This window comes from Myotis myotis, unplaced genomic scaffold (genome assembly GCF_014108235.1).
Source record: "Myotis myotis isolate mMyoMyo1 unplaced genomic scaffold, mMyoMyo1.p scaffold_m19_p_14, whole genome shotgun sequence".
NCBI classification, from domain to species: Eukaryota; Metazoa; Chordata; class Mammalia; order Chiroptera; family Vespertilionidae; genus Myotis; species Myotis myotis.
The window spans coordinates 1,406,276-1,433,226 of record NW_023416318.1 but is presented as its reverse complement, the minus strand read 5'-3'; the positions used below and the strand labels follow the sequence as shown (position 1 = coordinate 1,433,226).

Genomic DNA, 26,951 nt, shown 5'->3' with positions numbered 1-26,951 from the left:
TAAACATAATTCCAACCCTGTAAAATTATTCTAAGTTGCAGATAAACTATGTAAAGTACACAGCACATTAGTCATTTAGTGAGGGTTATCAAAGTAAGTTTTGGCCCTGGCCAGTGTGGTTCAGTTGGTTGGGTGTCATCCTGTGCCCTGAAAGTTGCTGGTTTGGTTCCCGGTCAGGGCATGTGCCGGGTTGGGGGTTGCAGGCTCAATCTCCAGTACATGGCGTGAGGGAGGCGGCCGATCAATGTCATGCTCTCACATTGATGTTTTTCTCTTCTCCCTTCCTCTCTCTCTAAAAATCAATAAACTATTTTTTTAAAGTAACTTTTGATTTCCATGAGAAAAAATAGATTTCTTACATCTTATGTATAATATACAAACATATCATGTTTTTTAAATCAACCAAATACATATCTGTGTGAGTTGCTGTGTGCATACGTGTACACACACAACTATTAGTAAGGTCGATACCTTTGAATCCAAAACTTGAATATAAAACAAATAATCGCCGAAACCGGTTTGGCTCAGTGGATAGAGCGTCGGCTTGTGGACTGAAAGGTCCCAGGTTCGATTCCGGTCAGGGGCATGTGCCTGGGTTGCGGGCACATCCCCAGTGGGAGATGTGCAGGAGGCAGCTGATCGATGTTCCTCTCTCATCGATGTTTCTAACTCTCTATCTCTCTCACTTCCTCTCTGTAAAAAATCAATAAAATATATTTAAAACAAAAACAACAACAACAAAAAAACAACCAAATAATCATACAGTTCTTGCCATCTGGGCAGTTTTTAATTTCTAATGTTTATTATATGTCTCTATATCTTTTTGGGAAAAATACTCATTCAGTCTTTTTTAAAATATATTTTTATTGATTTCAGAGGGGAAGGAAGAGGGAGAGAGAGATAGAAACATCAATGATGAGACACAATCATCGATCAGCTGCCTCCTGCATGCCCACTACTGGGGATCAGGACCTCAACGCGGGCATGTGCCCTGACCAGGAATCAAACCGTGACCTCCTGGTTCATAGGTTGATGCTCAACCACTGACCCACCCAGCTGGGCACACTCATTAAATCTTAAGGCTTTACGTATGCCTGTCTATTCCAGGAAACACTGGAGGAGGCAAGAGTGGGACTTCATGAGTATCTGGTCTTGAGGTATATCGCTTGCTGGCCTTTGTGGCATTTACTGGGGATTTATATTTATTCCACAAGAACAGCAGCTTAATAAAAAAAGAGGGCTGGTGTAGGTGTCAGGAAGCTAGATGCTAGTTCCCTCTGCAGTATTATTATTTAGCTGTGATTTGAGGCAGGTCTCTGAACCTCTGTTTGCTCTTTTATGAAATAACTAGAGGCCCAGTGCACAAAATTGTGCATGGGGGTGTGGGTGGGGGTGTCCGTCAGCCCAGCCTGTGCCCTCTCGCAATCTGGGACCCCTCGGGTAGGGTCCCTAGGCCTGGGCAGGCCTATTGGGCTTTCCTTCCCCCGGCTGCCGGCAGCTGGCCCCACCCCCACCGCTGCCACTGCTTGCCATCTGTGCAGCGCTGCCCACCCCCTCCCATGCTATCAGTCACCTCCGTCTGTGGGCGACAGGTGTGAGGTCCGATTGCTTGGCTGGCCTGGGCTTCCCTCTGCAGGGTGATCACTGGCTGCCCTGCACACCCGCCACAGCGTCACTGGCCAGTGGCCTGGGCCTCCCTCTGTGGGGCAATCGATCGCGGGGGTCCCCAGATCGATCGACCCAAAGAGCGAGGCCCCACCCACCCGACCGGGGCTCTGTGATTAGTCGCAGTGCAGAGGGTGGCTTGGGCCTCCTTCTTTGGGAAGATCAATCGCAGAGCCCCCACATCGATCGCCCCACAGAGGGTGACCTGGGGCAATTGTGGGGTGATGGCAGGGGCCCCCTGCCAATCGCATTGCACCTGCCTTGGCTGACCTGGTGTCAGTGCATGTCATAGTGTGGTCGTCCAGACGGTCGTTCTGCTGTTCGGTTGTTCAGTCAATTTGCATATTATGCCTTTATTATTATAGATTATTATAGATGAGGTTTGGCCTAAATACTTCTAAGATCCCATCTAGCTTTTTTTTGTAATATATTTTTTATTGATTTCAGAGAGGAAGTAAGAGGGAGAGAGAGATAGAAACATCCATGATGAGAGAATCATTGATCAGCTGCCTCCTGCCTGCCCCACACTGGGGATCAAACCTGCAACCCGGGCATGTGCCCTTGGCCGGAATTGAACCTAGGACCCTTCAGTCCACAGTCAGTCCACAGGCCGGCACTCTATCCACTAAGCCAAACTGGCTAGGGCTGGCTTTTTTTTTTTAACATGTTTTTATTGATTTTAGAGAACTACGGGATTGGAACCTCCAAGGGGGCCATGGCAGCCACAGCCCCTGAAGACCATCTGGGCTTCCTGTTCAGTTCTCAAAGGTGTTTAAGCATGAAGAGAAGTGAAACTTTAAGTAGAAACCCAAAAATGCCCAGATCTGGTTTCCTCTGCTGTCTGCTAGTTCCCTAAACACAGCCTCACTGTCGTATTTTAGCTCAAAGGAACACTTTTCAGATCCGAAAGAACTACTGAAGGAACGGAGACATTGAGGTCTGATTCCAGTGAAAACTGCTTTTTAGTAAGTGAGCTTTAAATGAATGTTCCTGAGAGTGAATGAACACTAGGTTTAAATCTTCTCTTAATTATGTTGCTACCATATTCTTGTTCCCATATTTATCTTAGACTGAAAAAAATTAAGGGAAGGGGCGATATTATGCAAGTATATATAATTGAATATGCAGTACAAGAAGGTATAACCCCCTGTCCAGCTGACTCAGTTGGTTGGAGTGTTTTCTCATACACCAAAAGGTTGTGGGTTCGATTCCCAGTCAGGGCACATACCTAGGTTGCATGTTTGATTCCTGGTCAGTGCGTGTACTGGAAGCAATTGATCGATGTTTTTCACATTGATGTTTCTCTTTCTCCCTCTCTTCCTTTCTAAAAATCAATAAAAACATATCCTCAGGTGAGGATTTAAAAAAAAGAAGAAGAAAAAAGGTATTGCTGCTACCTCAGTCACACATCGAGGCAAAAATAATAATTATTAACATTTGTTAGCACCTGCTTAGACTGATGCTGCACTTAGTATTTTGCATATGACATCTAAATAACTCCTTAGAACAGTGATGGCGAACCTATGACACGCGTGTCAGAGGTGACACGCGAACTCATTTTTGTGGTTGATTTTTCTTTGTTAAATGGCATTTAAATATATAAAATATCAAAAATATAAATCTTTGTTTTACTATGGTTGCAAAGATCAAAAAATTTCTATATGTGACACGGCACCAGAGTTAAGTTAGGGTTTTTCAAAATGCTGACACGCCGAGCTCAAAAGGTTTGCCATCACTGCCTTAGAGCAACTCTGTGAGGTAGGTTGTGGGATAATAGAAAATGTCAACCGTGGATAATGAAACCTATCTCGTAGAATTTTGTAATGATTAGTGTCTTGACTCCACCCAGCATGGCACTAGGGCAGGGTCCCAGGAACCTCCAGGTTCTGTGATTCACTGGAGGGTTCATGGGACTTGGCAGAGAGGCACAGCCATGATTTAGTTGAGCCAGAGAAAAATCAGCCGTGGAAGAAACGCATGGGACAAAATCCATAGGAAACCAGGTGCAGGCTTCCAAGAGTCCTCTCCCAGTGGCGTCACACAGGACACACTTAACTCCTCCAGCAAATAAAATGGTGCCAACCAGGGGAGCTCATTAGAAATTCAGTACCTAAAGTTTTTATTGGGGGGGTGGCCATGCAGGCCCCGTCTGTAGCACAGATCAGAATTCCAGAGTCACAGGCGAAGCAGGTGTGTAACATAAACCATATTATTTGCACAGAGTTTACACAGTGAGTCATCGTGAGGGAATGGCGGGCGTCTCTCACAACCCAAGCGCCCAGATGCCAGCCAAGAGCTAACCTTGTATGCAGGCCTTTCTAAGGACAGCAGTCTCAGGCCGCTGTGTTGACTCAAAGTGCATTTCCCTTTTTATTTTGAGAGATAGGAAAGCTGAGTCTCAACGTTTGGGTGGCTTTAATGAGGACACACAGCTAGCAGGTGGCCAGGCCAAGATCTGGGACCCAGGTGTCATGGAAGACGCTGAGAAGAAGCTGGGTGGGGCCAGGAGACCCTCTACAGGTCAGGCAGTGATGTCCAATAGAACCTTCTAGATCGGCACTGTCCACTACAGCAGCTGAGCACATGTCGCTACTGAGCACTTGGAATCACACTAGGATGAACTAAAAAAGTGTTGCATTTTAGATTTTATTTAATTTTGAATTTAAATTTAAATAGGTGCATGTGGTTAGTTGCTACCACACTGGACAGCACAGTATATCATAATGTAGTGAGTTTTTTTCTCAGGGGAAGTAGATGGGATAAATAGACTGTGACTCTTGTTCTAAACTACGGAATGCACTGATCTCTCCTCAGTGTACATGCAACAATGAAAACTAACATGTAACATTTGCACATTCCTTGCAAAACGTTTTTCATTTGCTTTTGCTTTTGTGTTTTTTGTGTGTGTTTTGTTTTGTTTTGGTTATTAAATAGGAAGGAATTTGCTCCTCTAAAAAACAAAGCTTTGAGGCGGGCCCTGCAGGGCATTCTGAGTCCCACCCGGTGAAGTGCTGGTGGGACTCCATTCCGCCTCTCGGGAGTGCTCAGGCCTCTGCTACTGGGAGATGGGTGTCCAGCAGGTCAAGGCTGACTTTCTACGCACTTGCACTTTCTCTGTCTGATTTTGGATGAAGTGCTCTGAGCAAATCACCAGAAGCCCAGGGAAGGGAAGAGACTTTAAGAACCTATATAGTTAGTTAGGTACCTGGGCCCCAGTCTCTCATGTTCATCCTAACCCCAGGGGTGATGTGGTCCCTGGCAGCACATGGGTAGGTCTGGTGAAGGCCAAAGAGAGCTCATGGGTTGGGATGTTGAAGAAGCGGGAGGGCTCTCCCAGGGGTTATGCAAACCAGTTTGGAGTGAATTAACCCAGTTAGAATCCTGGCTCCGCTGCCTTAAGGTATTTAAGAAGCTTCAGTATCCTCACCTGTGAGATGGAAGGATCACTGTGAAAACTACGTGGAAGCAGCCATAACATCGCCGCTGCCTCTGGGCTGCGACTGTTGTTATTGCCCGCAGGCCAGGCTGGGTGTGGGAGGCGGGAAACACAGAAGGCAAGACCTGGGTTGCCACTGACCTGGTACCACTTCCATTCCAGCAATTCCCCTTCTGTTTGATGTCTGTGAATATCACCCGCATCGCAATCCAGGCCTTAAGAGAGGAGTGTCTCTCCAGGTGAGTCCTCCCACTGCTCATCCCCCTGTCCCCTCCACCCCACCGGCTGATTAGAAGGACCCAGCAGAGCCTGGTTCCCTCCCTCCCTGCCTCATTCTCCCCAGCTTCCTTCCTCACCTGCTGGCTTCTGGGGGCACTAGGCAATGTCCATGTGCACCAGTACCCATCTGCCAGCCCCTCCCCAACCCTGAGTTCAGATGTGAAGGCTGCCTGGGGAATGGCTCCCCGGGAGGGTAGTGGGGAAGGGCACCCAGGTGCCAGCCTTTGTCCACCACCTCCCTTCCTGCAGGGAGTGTAATCGGCAGCAGAAGGTGATCCCAGTGGTGAACAGCTTCTATGCTGCCACTTTCCTCCACCTCGCTCATGTCTGGAAGACGCAGCAGAAGACCATCGCAGACTCGGGCTTTGTCCTCAAAGGTGTGCTCTTTCTTCTGGTGAGACCTACCTCTTCCAGGGCGTCCCGGGCTTAGGGATCTCAGGGTGGTGACTAGACTGGGCTTGGCTGCAGTTCCCTTCCAGCCCACCCTCTGGAGCCTGCTAGCTCTCCCTTCTCTGCCACCCCCTCCTCCCTTTCTGCCCTTATAACTGTGGTGATATTTTCTGAATCAAAAGCTGGGTCCAGCAGTGGACTGACTATTCAAAGTTGCAGTTGTCCTGGGCAAGGTAGAGTGTGTGGTCCCTTGATCCCCCTCCATGGTGAGCTCCCCATCTTAGAGGTCTCTTTCACCTCTCTCCATAGGACCCGGGCTGGGGGTACTCCCTAGAGCTGCTGGGCCCTGGACTGTGCATCCAAAGCCCCCTCGAGCCTTTTGTTCGCAATGCTCTCCGTTCCAGACTTGGAAGTGTTGGCCAAGAAGAGCCCACGGCGGCTGCTCAAGACCCTGGAGATCTACTTGGCTGGAGTGTCAAAGGGACAGACCTCCTTGCTGGGAGCACAGAAGTGCCGTGGGGCACCAGCCCCTCACTCCAAGGACCTCACTTTCACAGGCGTGTGTGACCTGCCACCACACTCATCCGAAGGCACGTGGCCGGTCTGACCACCGAGGCAAACCATATCCGGAACGCCTGGCTGGACCACGCCCCCTCCCATCTCAGCAGAAGGGACGTGGAAGCTCCCAGGCCTGGTCGGGGAAGCCAAGGACCCTCCTCCTATTGAGACACAGGGGCAGTCAGACTTGACGCACTCCGTACAGATCTGCGTCCTTTGCTGTCATCTGAGTTGGGTTCCAGGTCATCTCGGTGAGAGTGAATGGACTGTAAGGTGGGAGAGCCCCACCAGGATGTTCCACACACCCCCAGGTAGGGCTTTCAGACCCCTGGTGGCCATAGGACAGGGACCAGACAGGGACATAGAGTGTCTAGTTACACTATGAAGGGAGGTGGCAGTGGCAGCAGCCAACAGGGGGCAGCATGAACAAGAGCAAGACGCCTGAGGCCACAGCTGGGCCCGCCCTCCTCGCCTCTATCCACCAGGCCAGTAGAAGAACCCCTCTGGGGCTTCTGGCCTCCCATTTGTCCCATCTCTCCTCCCCGCTGTTTATGGGACAGAGCAGGGCCTCTGGCCCAGTCTCCACTGCTGCCCATCCTAACTGCCTGCCAGCCGGGCTTCCCGTGGGGGTTGTGTGGTGCCCATCACAGATGGTTTTCTAGCCTGGTTGGGGGAAGGAGGAAATCAGAAGTTATTGAATAAAAGAATTGTTCTGGGTTAAGGTTTCCATGTGTTTCCTCCAAGACAAGCCTTGTGCCTTCCCCGAGCCCCGCTAGAGCCCGGCACTCCTACCAGCTGAAGGCCCTGGCCAGGGCTCCCGGAGAGGGCGCTGTGCCCTCACCAAACTCCCACTGGGTTCACGTGACGTCCACCCTGCACTTCTGGGTCCAGAGACTCTTACACTCTAACCAGTGGGTAAGGTAAGATTGACTGGTGTGCCCTAGCCAGTTTGGCTCACTGTATCGAGCATTGGCCCATGGACTGAAGGATCCCGAGTTCAATTCCGGTCGAGGGCACGTACCTGGGCTGCAGGCTGAATCCCCGGCCTGGTCGGGTACATGCAGGAGGCAACCAATTGATGTGTCTCTCACATCGATGTTGCTCTGTGTCTCCCCCTTCCACTCTCTCTAAAAATCAATGGAAAAATATCCTTAGGTGAGGATTAACAACAAAAAAAGATGGACTGGTATGAAGTGCCCACACTGGTTTTTTCTGCATTTGTTTCTGGGGAAGCTGGCTGTTCCTTCATTCACAAAACAGCCTCCAGGCCAGGGAATCCTGACCTGGGGCGGGGGCCCCACTACACTGCTCTCCTGTACTCTGCCCTCCTTCAGGTAGAGCGTGGAAGACCCTGTCTAGCCCCTGCAGGCCTCTCCAAGGCTGACCCTCTGGAGGTGGGGTCATCACAGGGGTGGGGTTGTCAGCAGGATGCCTCGGGGGCGGGGCTGGCAATGGGCCCTGCAGTGTGCCTGTGTCATCTTTGCCCGACCCGAACTAATCCTTCCTCCAGTTCGGGCTTAGCTGACCCTCAGAGATGCAGGGAGATGGGTGGGTGGGAATGCAGAAGGGCCGCAGCCCAGCCTCCACTTCGGTGTCAGGTTCCTTCCACCTGCGCTGAGACCAGGCTTCTCGGCAGACCTGATGCATGCTCAGTCTGATCACTGCCAGGGCCCGGCCAAGTGGGCCTCTCAGGTGCCCTCTTCCCGCACCCTCCCTGGGCAACACCCTCCAGACAGCGGAGCGCTCACAGCAGTAACAGTCCAGGGACCAAGCTCTGGTGATGGACTGTTTGGAGTGGGGCTGGTGCGGGGGAAGGGGGGGGCCAATGTTAGTCTCTAAAAACTCTGAAAGTAGATGGATGCAAAGCCCTAGCCAGTTTGGCTCAGTGGATAGAGCGTTGGCCTGCAGATCGAAGGGTCTCAGGTTCGATTCTGGGCAAGGGCATGTACCTCAGTATCAGGCTCCTCCCTGGCCCAGGCCCTGGTCAGGGCTCATGCAGGAGGTAACCAATCGATGTGTTTCTCTCACATTGATATTGCTTTTTGTCCTTCCCTCTCTCTTCCACTCTCTCTAAAAATCAATAAAATATTCTTGGGTGAGAATTTAAAATAAATAAAAATTTTAAAAAATAGATACAAAAATCTTAATCTGCAGTTTTTGGCAGGGAAAGGCCTGCCTAGGCCTTTCATGGGAGACTTAATATGCTTCACAACCCTAAAGGTGTGAGAACTACAGGTTTGGTGCAGCCCCTAACTCCCCCTTTTAAAAATCATCCCTGAAGCTTCCGGTCAAGATAGCAGAATAGTGCCCTTTAAAAAACGCCCCCTGGTACTGCTCTGTGTCGGCTGTCAGGTGGACGACTGTGCAGAGAAAGGCAGATATCCAGGGAGCTGATTTTTTATGCCTCTTGGCACAAAATCAACAAGATGAACTTGATTAGAATTTCTATTTAGACTGGAAAGAGCAAGTATGTCAGCTCAGAAGCCACACAGCCCCGAGGGCCCAGGGGTGACCTTGGGTCAGCACAGACATGCCCGGCCAGGCCTCGCACTCTGGTCTAGGCTCACACTGCCCTGCCTCGCTCGTCCCCCTGGGTCATGTGCTCAGGATGGGACTGCTTTGAGGCAACTCCATTCTCCCCTTGTTTAGCGATCTAGCCTCTTTGATATTCCAGCCACCACCTATTACGCAAGAGCATGAACTCAGGGGCCCTGGTAACACGTGACGCAATGTGCCGTGAAGTGACAAGCCAGACTTCTGCCCAGGAGGGAAAGTTGTGCTGTTGCCTGGCGAGCATGCGTCATTTGGAAGCAGTGGCTTATTAGGGCAGCTGAGGAAATGCTGGCTCGGATGGAGAGGCAGCCCCAGCCAATTGCCACAACCTTCTCCCAGTTGGGAACGTGAGACTGATCTGAAGCCTCTGGCTGCAAGTGATCCTGAGCCTGGCGCTGTGCCACCTCCCGATTGGGTTCACAGCAGTACCTGCCAGGCCCACTGGGACTCCTGGCCCCTCTGCCTTAATCCTGCAAAGCCAGTGCTGGCCCCTCGGAGGGGAGAAAGTGTCCCCTGGATCCCACTCCACCCCAGCATGGGAATGAGCCCGGGTGAGCAGGTGGGGCGGGGAGAGTGAGCCCGGGGCAGCAGTGCAGGCGGAGAGCGGGGAAAGCACTTGTCTCCTTTATTGAACATCTGCAGGGCACCTCCGCACTGACCGGGCAGCAGGAGGAAGAACAAGCAGGCAGCGGGGTGCGCAGCAAGACGGCCCTCTCACTTCCAGTTCTTGAAGAATTGCTTGAAGATGAGACTTTCACGGCCCTGGGGCAGGATCTCCACCTGCAGGGACAGCAGAGGGAGACTTGCTCACAGGGATGCCATCTCTGCCTCCGCCAGGGAAGGACGGGGCCAGGGAGGGGGGGGAGGGGCTGGGCACCAGGACTCAGCCCACTTGCTGTCCAGGCCAAGGATGCTCCCCCAAGGTGATAAGAGCTGAGGAAGATTACAGGTCACAGCTGAGGAGACAGACTGCTCCCAGGACGTAGGAAACAGTTTGCGAGACGCGCCAATTACAGATGAGCCTTATCAGCTCCCCGTGAAATGGCTGTAGAGTCACCACGCTGGGGTGAGAAGGGGTGGTACCAGCTTGGGACAGTGGCCCAGAAGTACACAAGCTGTTCAGAGGTTCACCTGCTCCCAGGGGAGTGCTGCCCAGCACCCTCTTGGAAAATCACATTTACTTTAAGTTTTTCAAGGATTGAGAAGAGCTTCCCTGCTGGGTGGGTCTGGTAGGGAGGCCGGGCTGTCCCTCACTGCCCGAGACTTTCCTGCCCTTCTTGTCCCATCTGAATGGCAGCAGGTCAAGGGAGGTGTCCCAGGCGGAGGGTCAGGGTCACGGAGTCTCCTCACCTGCGTGTTTGGGGCGTACCGCATGCGGGAGATGAAGCCCTCGGCCACTTGGAGGGCCGCCTGCCGCTCCTTCTCATTAGCTTTTCGCCCTGGACCACAGGAAGGAGAGGTTGCAAAAGATCAGGAACCCTCTCTAGCCCACACGTTTTTCTTGAGGAAATTTCAGGGGGCACCCAGAATAGCTGGCAACTGTAAAAATAAATGGGCCAGCCCTAGCCGGTTTGGCTCAGTGGATAGAGCGTCGGCCTGTGGACTGAAGGGTGCCGGGTTCGATTCCGGTCAGGGGCATATGCCCGGGTTTGATCCCCAGTAGGAAGCATGCAGGAGGCAGGTGATCAATGATTCTCTCTCATCATTGATGTTTCTATCTCTCCCCTCTCCCTTCCTCTCTGAAATCAATAAAAATATATTTAATAAATAAATAAATGGGCCAGGAGGTGATAAGATTGCTGAGCTCTCTGGAGGTATGAAGTCAGTCCCTTGAGGCTTCTCCCAGCCTGGCAGCTGAGCCAGATGAAAAATGCCCTTCTGCCCACTCATGAACACTCCATCAGACCGAGGGACATTCATGGCGTTAAAGCCATGGCCCCACCCCAGGCCCCAGGCCTCCTGAGACTGCCATGTTCTGTTATCACGCCTTCACTGTACAGCCGACTAGGACAAAGGGTGTGACTGACCCCAGTCTCACTCCCATAATGCCAGCTAGCCGACACAGGCCTAGCAGTGATGCCAACTAAGAGCATAAGAAGGAAGGCCCCAGAGCCATCCATTCTCTCCTAGCGGCAGTCCCGTAACACAAGTGGGCTCCAGCTTAAGGCATATCCCAGGGCAACAATATTGTCAACGGTGGTTGGCTCTCCAGTGCTAAAGACAAACAGACCCAAATGGAATCCCTTGTGGTAAACCCCACGGGACTCAGTGCCTAGCCTCACTGCAGTGCCCGCCTCTCCCAGGAGTGGAATCTGAAATCCATCGTCCGGAATTTCCTGGTGAGCACTAGTGAGGCATCTGCCTGATAAGGTCCCCCCCACCTCCTCCCCTGCCCCCAGAGAAGGTGCCCTGGTCTGGAATAATCCACTCTTCTCACTTCCTTGTCCCCCGAGAGAAGCCTTCCATCTGCACAGCGCCTCTCGGTACCCTTCTGTTTACTGGACAGGAAGCAGCCTGATTCGCGATCTTTACATCGACTGCGTTGAATTTCATTCATTAACACTGTAACTGCAGAACCAGCAAGCTGGCCTTACCCTCATTCTAACAAGATACATACTGGGGTCAACAAAACAAACTCATTAAGTCATGCGGCCGAGGCACGCACAGGAGAGAATTTTGATCTATAACAACACCCAGAACCAAAGTTTCACACCCAACTTCCTGGAACCAAAAAGCTGAGACTTGACCGGAACTTGATCATCTGAGTCCTTTCAGAATCTAAGGGTCTGTCGTCCAGAACGATCCGGCGCTGAAACCCTCCGATTGAAACCTGCCCGGCCAGCCCTCCTCGCGCCAGACTGTTCTCCCTTATGCTACCCCCGCCCCCCAACTCTCGATCTGGGAGGCAGTTTGAGTTGCTTCCTATCTCCTTGCTGGTTGACTTCCCAATAAATCTTTTTTTTCTTTTCTCAAAAGTCAGTGCTGCCCTGGCCGGTGTGGCTCAGTTGGTTGAGCGTGAACTGAAAAGTCACGGGTTCGATTCCCAGTCAGGCCACATACCGGTTTGTGGTTCGATCCCAGGCTGGGGTGCATACGGGAGGCAACCAATCTGATCAATGTTTCTCTCACATTGCTGTTTCACTCTCTCCCTCTCCCTTCCTCTCTCTCTCAAATCAATAAAAATATATATATTTTAAAAAGCCAGTGCCATAGTACTGGCTGTAGTGCCCCTGCTTGGTGACACCACCAACCAGGCTAAACAATCCAGTTAGCTACAAATTATCTAACTTAATGTGGCGTACCCTTCTCTGTGATTTGACCAGCGACCCACCAGATAGCTTCCTGGCTGGCAAGTTTGCTTTTTCTTCTCTGGTTCTCCTCCCTGAATTGTTGGGTTCTTTGCTTGGGGTTAAGTGACATGCTTGGAATTGGTTCGGTGGGAAGGAGAGCCCTGTAGTAGGAGGGAAAAGGCAGCCCCCATCCCCACCCCCATACACACACTTTAACCTGCCAGGCTGCTTGCTGCTCCAGGCCCTGCCCTAAAGCAATGGCATTACTGCCCAACAGCAGCCACACTTCGAACACCCAACCCTCTCTATCTTCCTGACCAGGCTGGGACTGCCCGTGTGTCTTGGCCTTGGTTGAGCAAAAATACCATCAAGACACTAGAGATGATATGGTTTCTGCTTTCAAGGCATTTATGACCTGGCCAGGGAGGTAAGACATGAACAGACAAGCGTGGAGAAGAAACGGAGCTGCCAGTCCCGCTCAGACACTCAGCTCCGTCTCAACATTGCAGCGTCAGACCAAGGGACAGGCCTCTGCACAACAGCGCTTCCATGTCCAACCAGACAAGTTCTCCCGGTTCACTGCCCACGGCATAAAGTGAGCCAGTTTATCTAAAAGGCCTGTCGCTCCTCAAGGCAGAATGGCAAGACCAGGGTCCTGGCAACTTCCCAGCTCCCCGCCCCAGTGCCTAGTGAACCAGAATGGGGGGGGGGGGGTGGTGTCCAGCCATCTGTCTTCACAGGCCCTCAGCCCTCCTGCAAAACTGCTCAAGTTTCAGAATTAGGGGGTGGGAACAGAAGAGAGAGGCCTGGAGCCTGAGGGCAGGCCCAGAGTATCAGCCTGTGGGGTCGGAGCGGGCCAGCCTCCGCCTGGTGCGGAGATGCCACGTACCCTTCCAGATGTAGATCTTGCCGCAGAGCCCGTTGTCCAGCACAAAGCAGTCATCAGGTATCAGCAGCTCCATGGCGAAGGGGCTGGCGTCGGCCACCTTGGTCAGGTTCATCTGCCCAGTGGCGTCAGAGACCTGGGGGAGGATGTGCAGGCACAGTGTCAGCACAGCCCCTCGCACACGGAGCCCAAGCTGAGGTCCCAGAGGAGCTGCCCCCCTCACAGACACCTCACACCTTCAATAGGACAGAGTAACCTTTAGGCTGGGCCCCGCAACACTGTTTCAAGAACCCTTTGCAAAGATAACAAGAAAGCAGATACGAGGAGGACTGGACCGGTGACTACGAAGACAAGACTGAAAGTTAAAACACTCAGAATGAGCATCACTGATAGCTGTTCCAACAGCAATGCCTTCGTTGTCTCCTAGCCGGAACCCTATCTGGGCTTCTGCCTGCATCCGTGTCTCCCAAATAGCTATTCCTTTGATCCCAAATAAAATGCCTGTTGCCTCTCAGTTTGAAAGGCTATTTTTAGGCTAACAGAGCCATGCTGGATCACCCTCCCCCAACACACAGTCCTAACCTCCGTCCAGGGTCCAGGGAGGAGGCTGCCTCCCTACACCACGGCCCCACCCACAGCCCAGGCTGGGGAAGCAGACGGGACAAGGAGGAGGCTCTGCTGGGCAAATCCAGGCAGCCCCAGGCCTCCCATCACCCTCACCACTGCAGCCCAGAGGCCCAAATCCATGTGGAAAGTAAGTGGATTCCACATGACAAATAAACGCAAAGATTCAAAAAGCAAAGCTTGACATCGTCAGGTGTCCTTCTCCAAGAATGGCCGGAAGCGGAGTAGCATCTATCTCCCCAGAGGGCCCGACACCCACCTTCCCATCCTCCTCTCCCTCCCAGCCCAGCCCAGCCCAGCCCAGACTTCCCACTGTGCCTCCTCTCCCTCAGCCCCCGCTGCACCCACCCCTGCCCGGTCCCAGGGCAGGCCCCGGACGCCCACCTTATACAGAGCCGCAGTGTGGGCATTCGTCTGGTCCGCTGTGAGGTCTTCCTCAGGGTTGCCCTCCTTCAGAGCAGGCTTGGGGCCCAGGACCTGCCGGAGCCAGGGAAGACTAGGTTCCCAGGGATTCCTGGCACCCGTCCCAGACCTTCCCAACCCGTTACGCCCAGGGCCACGGCCTCGGGTGGGGCAAACGGTCCTGCACGAGGGCACCCAGCACAGATGAGGGCTGGGTCCCGGCCACCCCACCTGCCAGGCCACTGGTCCATCTGCCCTCAGGGGTACTTTACTCTGAACCACACCGAGGCACCCTGTGAACTAGCCACGAGCAGCGGCCAAGACGCCCCCACCCAGACCTCCACTGACCGCCCTCTGGCCCCCAGCCGATCACAGCCGTCTCCCAGCTCCCAAGCAGAGGCCTCCCATCCCCACATCCCCCCCACCTGGATCATCTCGGCAGGCTCCTCCCCATCGCTGACGATCTCCACCTGGGCCTTGCCCTGCCGCTCGCTGTCCCGGATGGCCAGGGCCAGGTCCCGCGCCTTGTTGCGCTCCAGGATGTTGGACTTGGCCCCGCACCAGGTGAAGATGTTCTGGCGGGAAGGGGGAGGCCGGGAAAGAAGGCTTCTCTGAGCACGGTGATGACAACACCAGCCACCCCGCCCCTCGCCTCCCCTCTGCCTTTCTTCTCTCCACATCACTTAGCGGACATTTCAACATCTCTATCTTGTGTATAATCTCTCCCCTGACTAGACAGTAAGCTTCAAGAGGACATGCGTGTTCCATTTCGTTTTGCTTTGCTTTGCTTTGTTCATTGCTGTATGCCCAGTGCTCAAACAGAGACTGGCACATATTTAGGCACAAAATGAATGAATGAATGAATGAATGAATGAGTGAATGCCATCCCTGAGCATCCTACCTGCACCCCTGCCAGGCACAGCCCTCATCCCCTCGAGCTGGTCCTCCTGCCTCCATCCCATTGCTTCTAGTCCTTCCATTTCTGCCCAAAATCTTCGGCACCACAAGATGTGGTCCAGCCCTGGCCAGGGTGGCTCAGTTGGTTGGACATCGTCCCGTGTGCCGAAAGGTTGCTGGTTCGATTCGCAATCAGGGCGTATGCCCAGGTTGTGGGCTTGATCCCTGATAGGAGGCGTGCAGGAGGCCGCCGATTGACGTTACCTTCTCACACAGATGTTTCTCTCCCTCTCCCTCTCCCTTTCTCTCCCTCACCACGTCCTGCCATAGATGACTGCAAGTGACAGGCCAGGCCCATCATGGCTGCCTCCCCAGGGCAAGCCATCAGTGGACCCCGGGCTGGCTCAGAGCGGCCATCAGACTCCCTGAGTGAAAGGATGCGTGAGGAAGTGAATGAATGGTCTGGCAGCAGCTAACTCAGAGGCACAGTGGCTCCAGGAGGAGGAGGAGGGCCGGCTCCGGGGTGCCGAGGCATGGCTAGGCGGCAGAGGGAGGTTTCTGTCCTGAACACACAGATGTTTCTAATGGCTGGAGTGGCCCCACTGGGAGCGGACTTACAGCTGCTCAGCGGCTCTCCCTCTCCCTGGCCTCCTGGCTGCTGCCCTTTCAAAGGAGGGTGCCAACAGAGCGGCCTGTCCCGCCCTGCCTACCCACCTGGCCCAGGTCCAGGATGAAGCAGTCCCCGGTGTTGAAGCTGTCCCAGCTCAGCGCCCGCTCGGTGGCGCGGATATTCTTCTTCCCCTTCACCTGGTACAGCTTCCTGATGGCCTCTGGGGCGGCCTCTGCGGAGATCTTGTGAAATGCCGACTCCACGCCGCCTTCCTGCAGCACAGGTGGCCAGCCTCAGTGGGCTGGCGGGGCCCGGCGCCCTCCGCACCCCATCCCACGGGAGACGGGCAGACCCAGCCCCGAGGACACCGGGCCTTCTGCAGGGTGAGGACCAGCCGGAAGGGGCTGGGCTCCGAGAGAAGCCGCGGGGCAGGCTGACCTGGTACTTGAGGCCCCTCGGGAAGTAGCTCATGAAGAGGTCGGACTCGTTGCCCTGCACCTCGCGGTGCTGCACAGGCCGCTCCCCCAGCAGGGTGTTGAGGTGCACGGCCAGCACCGCGCAGGCTCCCTGCTCATCCCGCGAGGACTGCTGGCCTGGGGCGGTGGGAGGGGGCAGGGCCAGGCCCGTGAGACCCTCGCCACCCTCGGGGCCCGACCCCCCTACCCTGCAGGCCCTCACCTATCCACAGGTGCAGGTGGGAGAACTCCTCCGTGCCGTTGTACAGCACCAGGTAGGAGTCCCCCGAGAAGAACACGCCCTGGTTCTCGGGGGCCACGGGCACCGGCTTCATCTTCTCCACCCGCCATACGTACAGGCCGGGCTCCTGCACTGATGTCGAGAATGGAGAGCTGCTGTGGGAGGAGAGGGGGTTGGCAGGGACCAGAGCCCGAGAGGAGCGGCCTGGAGCAGAGAGACCTGGGCAGGCCTGGGGACTGCGATGTGGGGAGGAGGGATGCTGGGGGGAGGAGTGCTGGGAGGAGGGATGCTGGGGGAGGGGTGCTGGGGGAGGGATGCTGGGGGGAGGAGTGCTGGGAGGAGGGATGCTGGGGGAGGGGTGCTGGGGGGAGGAGTGCTGGGAGGAGGGATGCTGGGGGGAGGGGTGCTGGGGGGAGGACTGCTGGGAGGAGGGATGCTGGGGGAGGGGTGCTGGGGGGAGGGATGCTGGGGGGAGGGATGCTGGGGGAGGGATGCTGGGGGGAGGGGTGCTGGGGGGAGGGGTGCTGGGGGGAGGGATGCTGGGGGGAGGGATGCTGGGGGGAGAGGCAGCCTTGGAAGTGAAGGAGGGGAGGGGAGGGAGGGGATGGGGTGCACAGCCTACCTCTGGGGGATGGGTGTGTACATGCTGTTTCCAGACCTGGAACGAGAGAAGACGCCGTTATTATTACAATGTCATGGCGACGGCCCTTCCCAGCGGTCTGGAGAGGCCCTCCGTGTTGGCCAAGTGGCTTCATGTCCATCAGCTACTTCATCTGCGAGAGCACGAGAGATAAACCTGGCCCCATGCTGCTGGCAAAGAGCCCGAGGCTCAGAGCGCCTGTCCCCAGCCACACAGCTCGCAAGGGGCCAGGAAAACTGGGTGTCTGGCTCCCAGGCCAGTGTCTTCCCCATGCTGTGACCACTGAGCCACACCTCTCTCCTGCCTCCAGACCTGGGCATGGCATGGGGCTGGAATGCAGCTCTCTAAGCAATAACTGCTCATGTTATAAAGTCTAAAATCAGTGATGTAAGTTTCCACCAAAAAAAAAAAAAAAAGCAAATTAAACCCCAAATAATAAAAATAAATAATAAAATGAGAGCAGAGCTGGCTGGCGTGCTCAGTGGTTACAGCGTCAGCCTGTGCACCAGAGGGTATTCGGTTAGATTCCTGGTCAAATGCACGTACCTGGGTTGCAGGTCCAAACCCCCCTTCCCACCTCCCCTCCCCCTGTCAGGGCGCTTGTGGGAAGCAACCAATTGATGTGTCTCTGTCACATTGATGTTTCTCTCTCTCTCTCTCTTTCTCCACCCCCCTCTTCTTCCCCATTCCCCCACCCTTCCACTCTTTCTAAAATCAGTGTGTGTGGGGGGGAAAATATCCTCACTCATCCAGTGAAGATTAATAAATAAATAAGTAAGTAAGAGCAGAAATTAATAGAAAACAAAAAAAAAATAGAGAAAATCATTGAAGCTGGTTTTGGAAAAATATCAATAAAATTGATGAACTTCTAGACAAACTGGTTAGGAAAATAAAAGACACAGATTCCCAATACAGAAACGAGAAAGATGATATCACTACAGAGTCTGCAGATATTAACGGGATAAAGACTTACAAAAACTTTATGCTGATATATTCAACAACGTATATAAAAATGGGGAAATTTCTTGAAGGATACAAATTATGAAATTTCACTTAAGAATACGTAGATTACCTGCATAGTTCTAATATCTACTAAACAAACTGAATTTGTACTTAAAAAGTCCTCCCCCCCAAATAAATTCCAAGTCAAGACATGTTCTACTAAAAAGTTAAGGAAAACTTAATACCAAGTATACAAACTCTTTCAGAAAAGAGACCACTTCTCAATTTATCCTATGCTGCCAGCATTATCTTGATAGAACAAAATCAAATAAATATATTACAGCAAAGAAAATTAGACCAATATCACTCATGAACACAAGGCACAAAAATATTAACAAAATTTTAGCATATGGAATGCCATCATATAAAGAACAAAACATGTGACTAATGGAGGTTTATCCCAGGAATGCAATGTTGGTTTAACATCTGAAAATCAATCAATGTAATACACCCTATTAACTATTTCTTTACTTTTATCTCAATAGATGCAGAAAAAGCAGTTTAGCAGAATTCTATATCCATTCCTGATTTTTAAGAAAAAAATTTTGCCCAACATGGCTCAGTGGTTTTAGCGTCAACTTATGAACCAGGAGGTCATGGTTCGATTTCCAGTCAGGGCATATGCCTGGGTTGTGGGCTAGATCCCCACCCAGTGTGGGGCGTGCAGGAGGCGGCTGATCAATGATTATCTCTTATCATTGATGTTTCTATCTCTCTCTCCCTCTCCCTTCCTCTCTGAAATAAATATAATTTTTTTTTAAAAGAAAACACACAACTTTCAAAGCCCTGGCCCATTATCAAAACAAAAAGTAAACAAACAAAAACAAACTTTTAGCAAACTTTCTTAACCTGATAAAATGTGTCTACCAAAAACAAACAAAACCCAGAAAAACAAAAGACCCTAAAGCTAACATTAAACTTAATACCTTCTCTGGGGCATCAGCTGTCATTTCTACTAGTATATACCCGGCTCCCTTCAAATGCCAGAATGACAAACATCATCTTTACTCTGTAGGTCAGTAACAGTAACCTATGGGGACAAACATTATTCAAGGGAAAAAATGCTAAAGGAAGTACTTTAAACATATATTAACTTTTTAAAAATTCAGCCAACGCACCCTGGACTAGTAGCTAGTTGATTAGAGAGTCATCCCGATATGCCAAGGTTTTGGGTTCAATCCCGGGTCAGGGCACATATAAGAATCAACCAATGAATGCATAAATAAGTGGAACAATAAAACAATGAATCTCTCTCTCTCTCTTTCTTTCTCTCCCCCCCCCACCCTCCCTCTCTCTCTAAAATCAATCAATAAAAATCTTTAAAAATAATACAAATAGCCCTGACCGGTTTGGCTCAGTGGATAGAACGTCGGCCTGCGGACTCAAGGGTCCCAGGTTCAATTCCAGTCAGGGGCATGTACCTTGGTTGCGGGCACATCCCCTGTGGGTGGTGTGCAGGAGGCAGCTGATCGATGTTTCTCTCTCATCGATGTTTCTAGCTCTCTATCCCTCTCCCTCTCTGTGGAAAATCAATAAAATATATTTTTTAAAAATACAAATAAAAATTCAGCAAATGCAGTAACTACAGCTTCACTCACTGTCTCTTTCATATGTCCCCATTACTAGAGGGTTTCTTTTTTTGGCTTAAAATGCAGAGCCCACACCAGCAAGTACTGCAAAACAATTAGCATTTTAAAACATTTGAGAGGGAAACATCAAATTGTTGTTCCACTTATTTATGCATTTTTAAAATTTTTTTAATACTCACTGGAGGACATGCTTAGAAAGAGGCGGGGGTGGGGGAGGTAGGGAGAGGGAGATGGAGAGGGAGAAGGAGAGGGGAAAGGGAGAGGGAGAGAGAGGGAGAGAGAGAGAGAGAGAGAGAGAGAGAGAGAGAGAGAGAGAGAGAACAGAAACATTGATGTGAGAGAAACATTAATTGGCTGCCTTCTGTACATGCTCAACTGGGGTTAGAACCCACAACCCAGATATGTGCCCTGACCAGGAATCGAACCAGCAGCCTTTCTGTGCACAGGACGATGCTCAACCAACTGGGCCACTCCCACAGCTGAACAGCATTTTTGTAAGGCGAGCGCCAGTGGTGCAGGGTAAGGGACTGGGAATTTCAGGGCGAAGAGGCAAACTGGCACCATCAGGAGCTTCTTGGGGGCTGGGGAAGCAGAGAAAAGTCTTTGTGTGTGTGTGGGGGGGGGGGGGGGGTGGCTAGAAGAGCAGCGGGTGTTGCGTCTGAAGAGCAAACAGGGAGAATCAGGAGCAGTGGCTAGGGGTGGAAGATGCCATGTGAATTACAACTTCCCTTTCCCACTCTTTACTTACAACATAGCTGAAGGCATGTTTTGGAACCACCCTTCCCCAAAGAGGGGAGGTGGTGAGGGGGAGGTTTGGAGCAGGAACCTGTACCACTTCTCTGTCCCACAGAGTCACATGCTATGCCCACATCCCTTGCAGCAGGCAGGAGCCTGTGACTCAGGCCTGAAGTGGTGAGGCCACTGCCCTAGCCCAAGCCAGTGGGCGAGTGTGGAACAGAGATGGCGTGACCAAGCGGACCAATGCCAGCTTTGCTCTTTTTCATTCTGAGATACTGATCTGAGAGCTCAGGCCACAGCTCAAAAGCAGGCAGCCCACAGGCCTCCGAGAGCCACGGCAGGGCCTTGATGAAAGGGGCTGGGCTGCCTGCTCCGTCATCACCCTGGCTCTCCACTGTGGCTGCCCGTTAGAATCACCTCAGGATCTTATAAAAACTGGGGTGGCCAGCCAGCCGGTGTGGCTCAATGGTTGAGTGAGCATCAACCCATGAACCAGGAGGTCTGGGCTCGATCCCCAGTAGGGGGCGTGCAGGAGGCGGCCGATCAATGATTCTCATCATTGATGTTTCTATCTCTCTCTCCCTTCCCCTTCCTCTCTGAAATCAATAAAAATATTAAAAGCAAGCCCTAACCGGTTTGGCTCAGTGGATAGAGCGTCAGCCTGTGGACTGAAAGGTCCCAGGTTCGATTCCGGTCAAGGGCATGTACCTTGGTTGCTGGCAACATCCCCAGTAGGAGATGTGCAGGAGGCAGCTGATCGATGTTTCTCTCTCATTGATGTTTCTCTCTATCCCTCTCTCTTCCTCTCTGTAAAAAAAAAATCAATAAAATATATTTTAAAAAATGTATTGAAAACAAAACAAGACAAAAACAGGGATGCCCAAACCCCAGGCTGGAGACTTGGATTCCACAGGTCCGCAGGGGGCCTGTGCACCAGCACCTTGAATGTATGTTCCAGGTGATTCTGATGCTGCCAGTGAGCTGCCCAGAGCCAGGCCTCACACTCGCCTGCACATTAGAATCACCTGCGGGGCTGCAAAAAAAATCCCAATGTCGCAGGCCCCACAGCAGACCAGTTAAAATCAGACTGAGAAATTCCAGGCCCCTTCAGGTCCCCGCCCCCCAGGCTGCTGCTCCAGCCTCACCCACCTCCAGCCTTTCACTCTCCTGTCCCTCCCAGGCCCTCTGCCCAAGCCCACAGTTCCTGGAGCCTCCTCAGTGCGCACCTCCTCCCTCATGTCCCTCAAAGCCCCTCCACACCCCCAGGCCCATATCAAGTCCCAGGAGCCTTCCAGGACATTCTGTGGCCTGCGCCTTCTCTGGGAGTCCCCAGCCCTCTCACCTGGGACCATGCACTTCAGTCCCTGCTTGAAGCTCCCGTAGAGCAGGACCTGACCAGGACCTGACCGCCTCATGGCTCAGCCAGAGGAGGGGACAGGCCTGAGGGCCCTGCATTCCTCAAGCAGCCCTGACAGGCTCTACTCAGTGCCATTCAAGGTCTGGGCTGGGAGTTTGGCCCCGGGCAGGATGGGAGGTGGGGGAGGGCAGAAATGAAAAACAACCTGTGGCCCTGGCCTGCCTGGAAGGGCCGTGGAGCAGGGAGCCGCCATCACAGCCAGGGGAACCGCAGACAGACGGCCCCTGGGTGGGGGATGGCACAGAATCCCAGTCGTCAGCCTTAGAAGGAACCTTAATGCTACCCTGCAGGGGCTCCGACTATTAGACCAGAACGGAGCCCGAGAGCACAGGACTGAACAGAGTGGGACAGGCTGGAGCAGGCGCGGCAGAAGGCAGGACCAGGGATCCAGTCGGACTGTCATGGGTCGGGGTGGGGTGCATGCCCTGGAGCCGGGGGGCCGGGGGGGGGGGGGCTGCTGACATGCTTACATTTCAGGCAATGCCTGGAGGCTGTCACAATGACCAAAGTCCTCTGTTGTATCCTTGCTCCCTGATTCCACTGATCCCAACAGGTCCCTTCACCTCCCAGTCCCAGTGTGTCCCTGGTTGTGAAATGGAACAGTCCCCACCACTCCCCCCAGACAACACCAGACCCTCCAGTCCGGGACAGCGGCATTCCCATGAGCTGGGTGCAGAGGCTCCTGGGCAGTGCGCTTTCCCCGGATACCAATAGGACCCCCTCCCCTTCCCCCTTAATCCCCCCTCATCGCACCCCAGGCAGCCAGCAGATCCTAGGCAGGATCTGGAATTCAAATGCTTGGCCTGCTTGGGCCCCTCCCCCAGCCACTGTACAGTCACCCCACAGTCCAGGCTTGGGGACAGGTGACCTCAAGTCTGAATGCATTTCCAGGCCGGCTGAGGGCCTTCTGGGGTCCAGTCACTCGGGGAGGTGGCCGCAGTCGGGAGGCTGTCACCAGCACTCACACCAGGACGAGCCCCCATGCAGGAGCTCCCCGTCAGGATCCTGATCCCAACCCATCTCCTCCGGCGGCTGCTGGCTCCTGCCAGGTGAGGCCCCTGGAGCCTGGCAGAAAGCTGCCAGGACAAAGTGGCTCCCGGCAACCTGCGTCTCCTTCCAGACCCCGGCAGCCAGCCCCGTGCCCCCCCCCCCCCAGGGTCCCGGCCAGCCCCCTTTCACCTTTCGCAGCGCGGCTTCTGCTTCTACTTTCCAGCTCTGCTTCCTCCCTTCCTGCCCCACCCCAGCCTCTCACTTCCTTCTGACTCCTCGGGGGCTGCCCCACCCACCTGCCCCACCCCTGCTCCAATCCCGGCTGGTGCTGAGGCCCGCGGGTCCCAGAGAGGCACCCACAGGGAGGCCGAGGTCCATCCCAGGCCGGGGTGGGGGTGGGGGGTCTTCCTAGGGGCCTAAGCCAGCTGCCAGCCCGTTCCCCCAGGATTGGCATCCACCAGCGAGCAGAGCCACTCGGACAGGAAAGCCACGCCCGCCGGCCGGCCTGTTGCACTCACCAGCCTCAGGCTGGCTGTCCGCCCTGCGCCAGCCTCCACTGGGTTAGTCACTTTTCCTGGGTGGGGTTCCTGCCTCTGCAGGGACTTTTTCCTCCTCCCCTGACTGGTCTTTTCCTTTCACCTCCCGCGGGTAATGGGATACGTGGGCCTGTGGTGTGCGAGTCTGTACCGTGTCCTGCAGGCTGAGGCCCTTCAGGTGTGCCTGCTCAGCTTGTCCTCCCTCCAGTCTCCTCACCAGGCCGCCCGGGGCCGCAGGGACAAGTGTGGTTCTGCCTGCACCCAGGGGCCACCCTCTTGCATACATCACATCAGCGGGCCCTGGACTCCTCTGTTCCAACTCGCTCACTTTCCAGAGGAGGAAACCAAGGCCCTGCGGCTCAGGTGACTTGCCCACGGTCACGCAGGGAGCCGGAGGCAGGGCACGGGGAGCTCCCACTCCCTCTGAGTCCTCGCAGAAGGATGAGGCGGGGTCTGCGTGTGCTCCAGGAGCAAGGGAGCACCCAGTTACACAGCCACACACGCGTGGCTGCTCAGCCAGGGCTGGTCCCCTGTCGTGGACACAGGCAGGCCCCGGTCCAGGGCTGGGCAGCAGGCTAGTTAGAGATATTAAGGCTCAGCCCTCAGGGTCCAGGCCCCACGTAGGAGGAAGCGGTGTGAGCAGTGAAACGAAATCAATGCATGTGTTAAAGGTTTCTGGACCAGAGCAAGAGGGGAAGTTAAATATTCTCTTCAAAGAAATGCAGTCTGGGAAAGGGGCAGCTGGTATCTGAGTGTCTCAGCGGCCAAACTGCTGGCACTAAAAGTAGGGTAATCTGGGTTGGAACCCAGGGGAGCCAGGGGCTGGGCCGGTAAACTGGTACAGTGGAAAGAGTTGGACAGTTTGGCTACTTACTGGCTGTCTTCCTGGGGCAAGTGACTTAATTTCCTGGAGCCTCCGTGTGCCCTATCTGTAAAATGGGTATAAAGATAAGTGGGAAGATTAAAATAGATCCTGTAATTAATAAGCAAGTAATAGATGCTTAATAAACCTAGACTTTTCCCCTTCCCAATGCTGATAATTTGCTAGGAGGACCCTGTTAGGTCTGACCAAATAATTGAATCGATACACCCTCCCCTGGGAACTGACCTTCATATTTGGCATTCCCCTTTGCTTAGGCCACATTCCATTGCTAAGACATCTTTCCGCTCCGGACTTTCCCAGGATCTGGATCCACTCAGAGAGTGTCCCTCAAAAAAGCCCACCTAGAGTTATTTAAGCCTGGCTGGTGTGGCTCAGTGGTTGAGTGTGGACCTATGAACCAGGAAGGTCACGGTTTGATTCCCAGTCAGGGCACATGCCCAGGTTGTGGGCTCGATCCCCAGTGTGGGGCATGCAGGAGGCAGCTGATCAATGATTCTCTCTCATCACTGATGTTTCTATCTCTCTCCCTTCCTCTCTGAAATAAATTAAAATATTTAAAAATAAATAAATAAACAAAACATATGCTTCCCCACCCCTGGGTACTGGTACCATTTGGGGGCTCAGCCCATCTGGTACCCAGAGGACCTAATACATTTATAATCCCTTACCACTTTTGGCCTCGTGCGTACACACCTCCTTCAGCGACCCTAACAGACCCCAGTAAATGGGCACAGCAGCTTGGGAAGCAAGGCTCCTGCTCCCTCCTCCAGCGCAGAGGGATGGAGTTGAACCACAGATCGCCCCTCCTCGCCACTCTCCCACTCCCACCCCAGCAGGCTCCTGGGCGGCTTAGAGCCTGGGTGGCCCTTAGTTCCAGCCTCTGTGCACCCACCCGGGGCACAAGGATGGGGGGGAATCACTGTTCTGCACACTGAAGCCTCGTCTGGCTAAAGGTGACCCCCTAACCACAGGGAAAAAAAGGTTTGCAAATTAACAGTGAAACAAAGGAGCATGTCACTCAGCCTGGGAGTCCCCAGAGCCTTGTAACTCTAACTGCTGTAGGCGGTGGGATCGGCACAGTGTATCTGACTGTGGGGGTCAGACCAAACCTGGGTTCAGGTTCTGGCTAGGGAAGAATTCAGAGCAAGACCCAAAACTATAAGCGAGCATTTACTGGGTAAATTACAGAGGTAGAAAAAGTAGTTCCTAGAGGAGATGGGGTTGGCAAGCTCCCAGAGGGGAGAGCGCACTGGGTCCTCCATCCTAAGGGTTTTAAGGGCAGAGATTTTAGGGAAAGATCTTAATAGCATAGTCAGCAGTTTTCCAGGGTGTCCTGTCAGGGTTGTGGCCTCCATTGATTGATTGGCCGGCACCAGGGCAGGGGGTCATTATTCCACGCAGCTGGTCAGCCGTGGCTGGTTTTCTTGCTAATCTGGACCTAGAGCTGAAATACACGGAGGTCCAGATGTTATCTCTAGGGAGGAAAGGTCAGGGCGTCCAAACCGCATGACCAGCGATTTGCGAGGGGAGGAAGTCACCCTGGGGGCGAGGTCCCGCCCTATAGTTGATGGTCCCTGGCTAGGCTTTCCCTCCAGGTGCCCTGTGCCTGGCCCATCGTCCTTGCTCTGCTCACGTCTAACTGCCTACAGCCTAACGATGCACACGCTAAGGACGTTACCTGGTAACAAGATTCTAAAACTTGTTTTTACTAGACTCACATTTTTCCTCCTTGTCTGGTCTCCCCCAGCAGGAATGCTAGGTTTGTCCCAAACGTAGTAAAAGCTTTCTTTAGCCTGGACCCGCCCCTCCTGACAGGAAGCCAGGAGACATGATTAGTCATGCGGGGGTGCCGAAAAAGGGAAGGGGGGAGTGGGGCGCCCCGAAGAGGTGGCCCTGGAGCAGCCAAGGCCCTCCTACCCCTAAAGGGGGAGCCCCGGGGGGCACCCTGTCAGCCCCCAAAGTGCAACTTGCCCGCCAGCGTCTGCCCCTCCCCTCCCCGAGGTGAGCCAGCAGATGCCACTTGGAGTGAGTTGGAGGGAGGGCGGTGGCTGAGCCAACTGGGGACGCTGCTGAAAACAGGCCGCCTGTGTGTGCCCTGTCCCCCCAATCATCCCTCCTGGGTCACAGGCACGGAAACACACATGGAATTGGGGCGGGTCCTGGGGAAGCTGAGACAACCAGGCTAGGGTAACCCTGTTCAGAGGGCTGCGTGCTCACAACCTAGCCAGTCAGTGGGTGGATCTTTGGCTTCAATCAAGCTTTATCAGTTACTGTTCCTTGAGGCCCACTATGACTTTGTGCTTTAAAAATGATCTTGGTTGGTCCTCACACCCACCACCATTATTGTGCTTAATACATGAAGATGCAGGGAGGCTCAAGAAGGTAGGTGTTGCTGTAAGGAACGTCCAAACTTGTAGAGACTTTTTATGAGTTTATCTGAGCCAAACTGATGACAATTGCCAGGAAGCAAAATCTCAATAAATTTAAGAAATTATCCAGAAAATGGCAGTTTCACAGCTTAGTTTATACATTAGAATCAAAGGAGATGTAAGGAGTGTTAGGTCCGTGCCGAGAAGAACCAGGCCAAGAGACATCGTGAGAGTTTACGAAGTGAAAGGTGGCCCTAGCTGGTTTGGCTCCGTGGATAGAGCGTCAGCCTGCTGACTGAAGGGTCCTGGGTTCTATTCTGGTCAAGGGCATGTGCCTGGGTTTCAGGCTGGATCCCTAGTAGGAGATGTGCAGGAGGCAGCCAATCAATGATTCTCTCTCATCATTGATGTTCTTCTCTCTCTCGCCCTCTCCCTTCAATATCTTACCTAATAATAGACAAACATGTAAATTAACCATCCCTCTGCTATGCTCACCAGCCA

The 26,951-nt window shown here is 53.3% G+C and overlaps 2 protein-coding genes across 11 annotated transcripts in view; one reads left to right on the top strand and one right to left on the bottom strand.

Annotated features, from left to right (window-relative positions):
• ELMOD3 (ELMO domain containing 3) overlaps positions 1–7,045 on the top strand; it is a 31,719-nt gene extending 24,674 nt beyond the window's left edge. For 3 of the 8 annotated variants that reach the window (XM_036333970.1, XM_036333971.1, XM_036333975.1), the window contains 4 exons: positions 2,547–2,630; positions 5,264–5,340; positions 5,630–5,757; positions 6,080–7,045. In XM_036333970.1, the coding sequence (XP_036189863.1) occupies positions 2,547–2,630; positions 5,264–5,340; positions 5,630–5,757; positions 6,080–6,519 (729 nt within the window). In that variant the 3' untranslated portion in view covers positions 6,520–7,045. The remainder of the gene's footprint in view (positions 1–2,546; positions 2,631–5,263; positions 5,341–5,629; positions 5,758–6,079) is intronic. The other 5 variants (XM_036333969.1, XM_036333972.1, XM_036333974.1 and 2 more) reach the window with 3 other exon arrangements.
• A 2,444-nt stretch (positions 7,046–9,489) lies between these two features.
• On the bottom strand, positions 9,490–23,199 carry CAPG (capping actin protein, gelsolin like). Of its 3 annotated transcripts, none has more exons than XM_036333965.1 (10): positions 23,181–23,199; positions 16,909–16,944; positions 16,269–16,441; positions 16,029–16,183; positions 15,695–15,862; positions 14,509–14,658; positions 14,066–14,158; positions 13,061–13,193; positions 10,232–10,320; positions 9,490–9,661 (listed from the first exon to the last, which is right to left on the bottom strand). In XM_036333965.1, exons 2-10 carry the CDS (start codon positions 16,929–16,931, stop codon positions 9,596–9,598), a joined length of 1,050 nt encoding a protein of 349 aa, XP_036189858.1. In that variant the 5' UTR covers positions 16,932–16,944; positions 23,181–23,199; the 3' UTR covers positions 9,490–9,595. The 3 variants fall into 3 exon arrangements, with proteins under 3 accessions (XP_036189858.1, XP_036189857.1, XP_036189860.1); XM_036333964.1 differs by lacking the exon at positions 23,181–23,199 and adding an exon at positions 22,852–22,990; XM_036333967.1 differs by lacking the exon at positions 23,181–23,199 and adding an exon at positions 22,852–22,990 and having other exon boundaries at positions 16,269–16,438.
• Between the last annotated feature and the right edge of the window lie 3,752 nt (positions 23,200–26,951).

Excerpts from the sequence above, each read along its gene's own strand:
- CAPG (XM_036333965.1), bottom strand. The coding sequence starts at position 16,931 with ATGTACACACCCATCCCCCAGAG. Across the intron at positions 16,442-16,908 it reads TACACACCCATCCCCCAGAG|CAGCTCTCCATTCTCGACAT; the intron begins GTAGGCTGTGCA and ends CTCCTCCCACAG. Across the intron at positions 14,659-15,694 it reads TCATCCTGGACCTGGGCCAG|AACATCTTCACCTGGTGCGG; the intron begins GTGGGTAGGCAG and ends CCTTCCCGCCAG.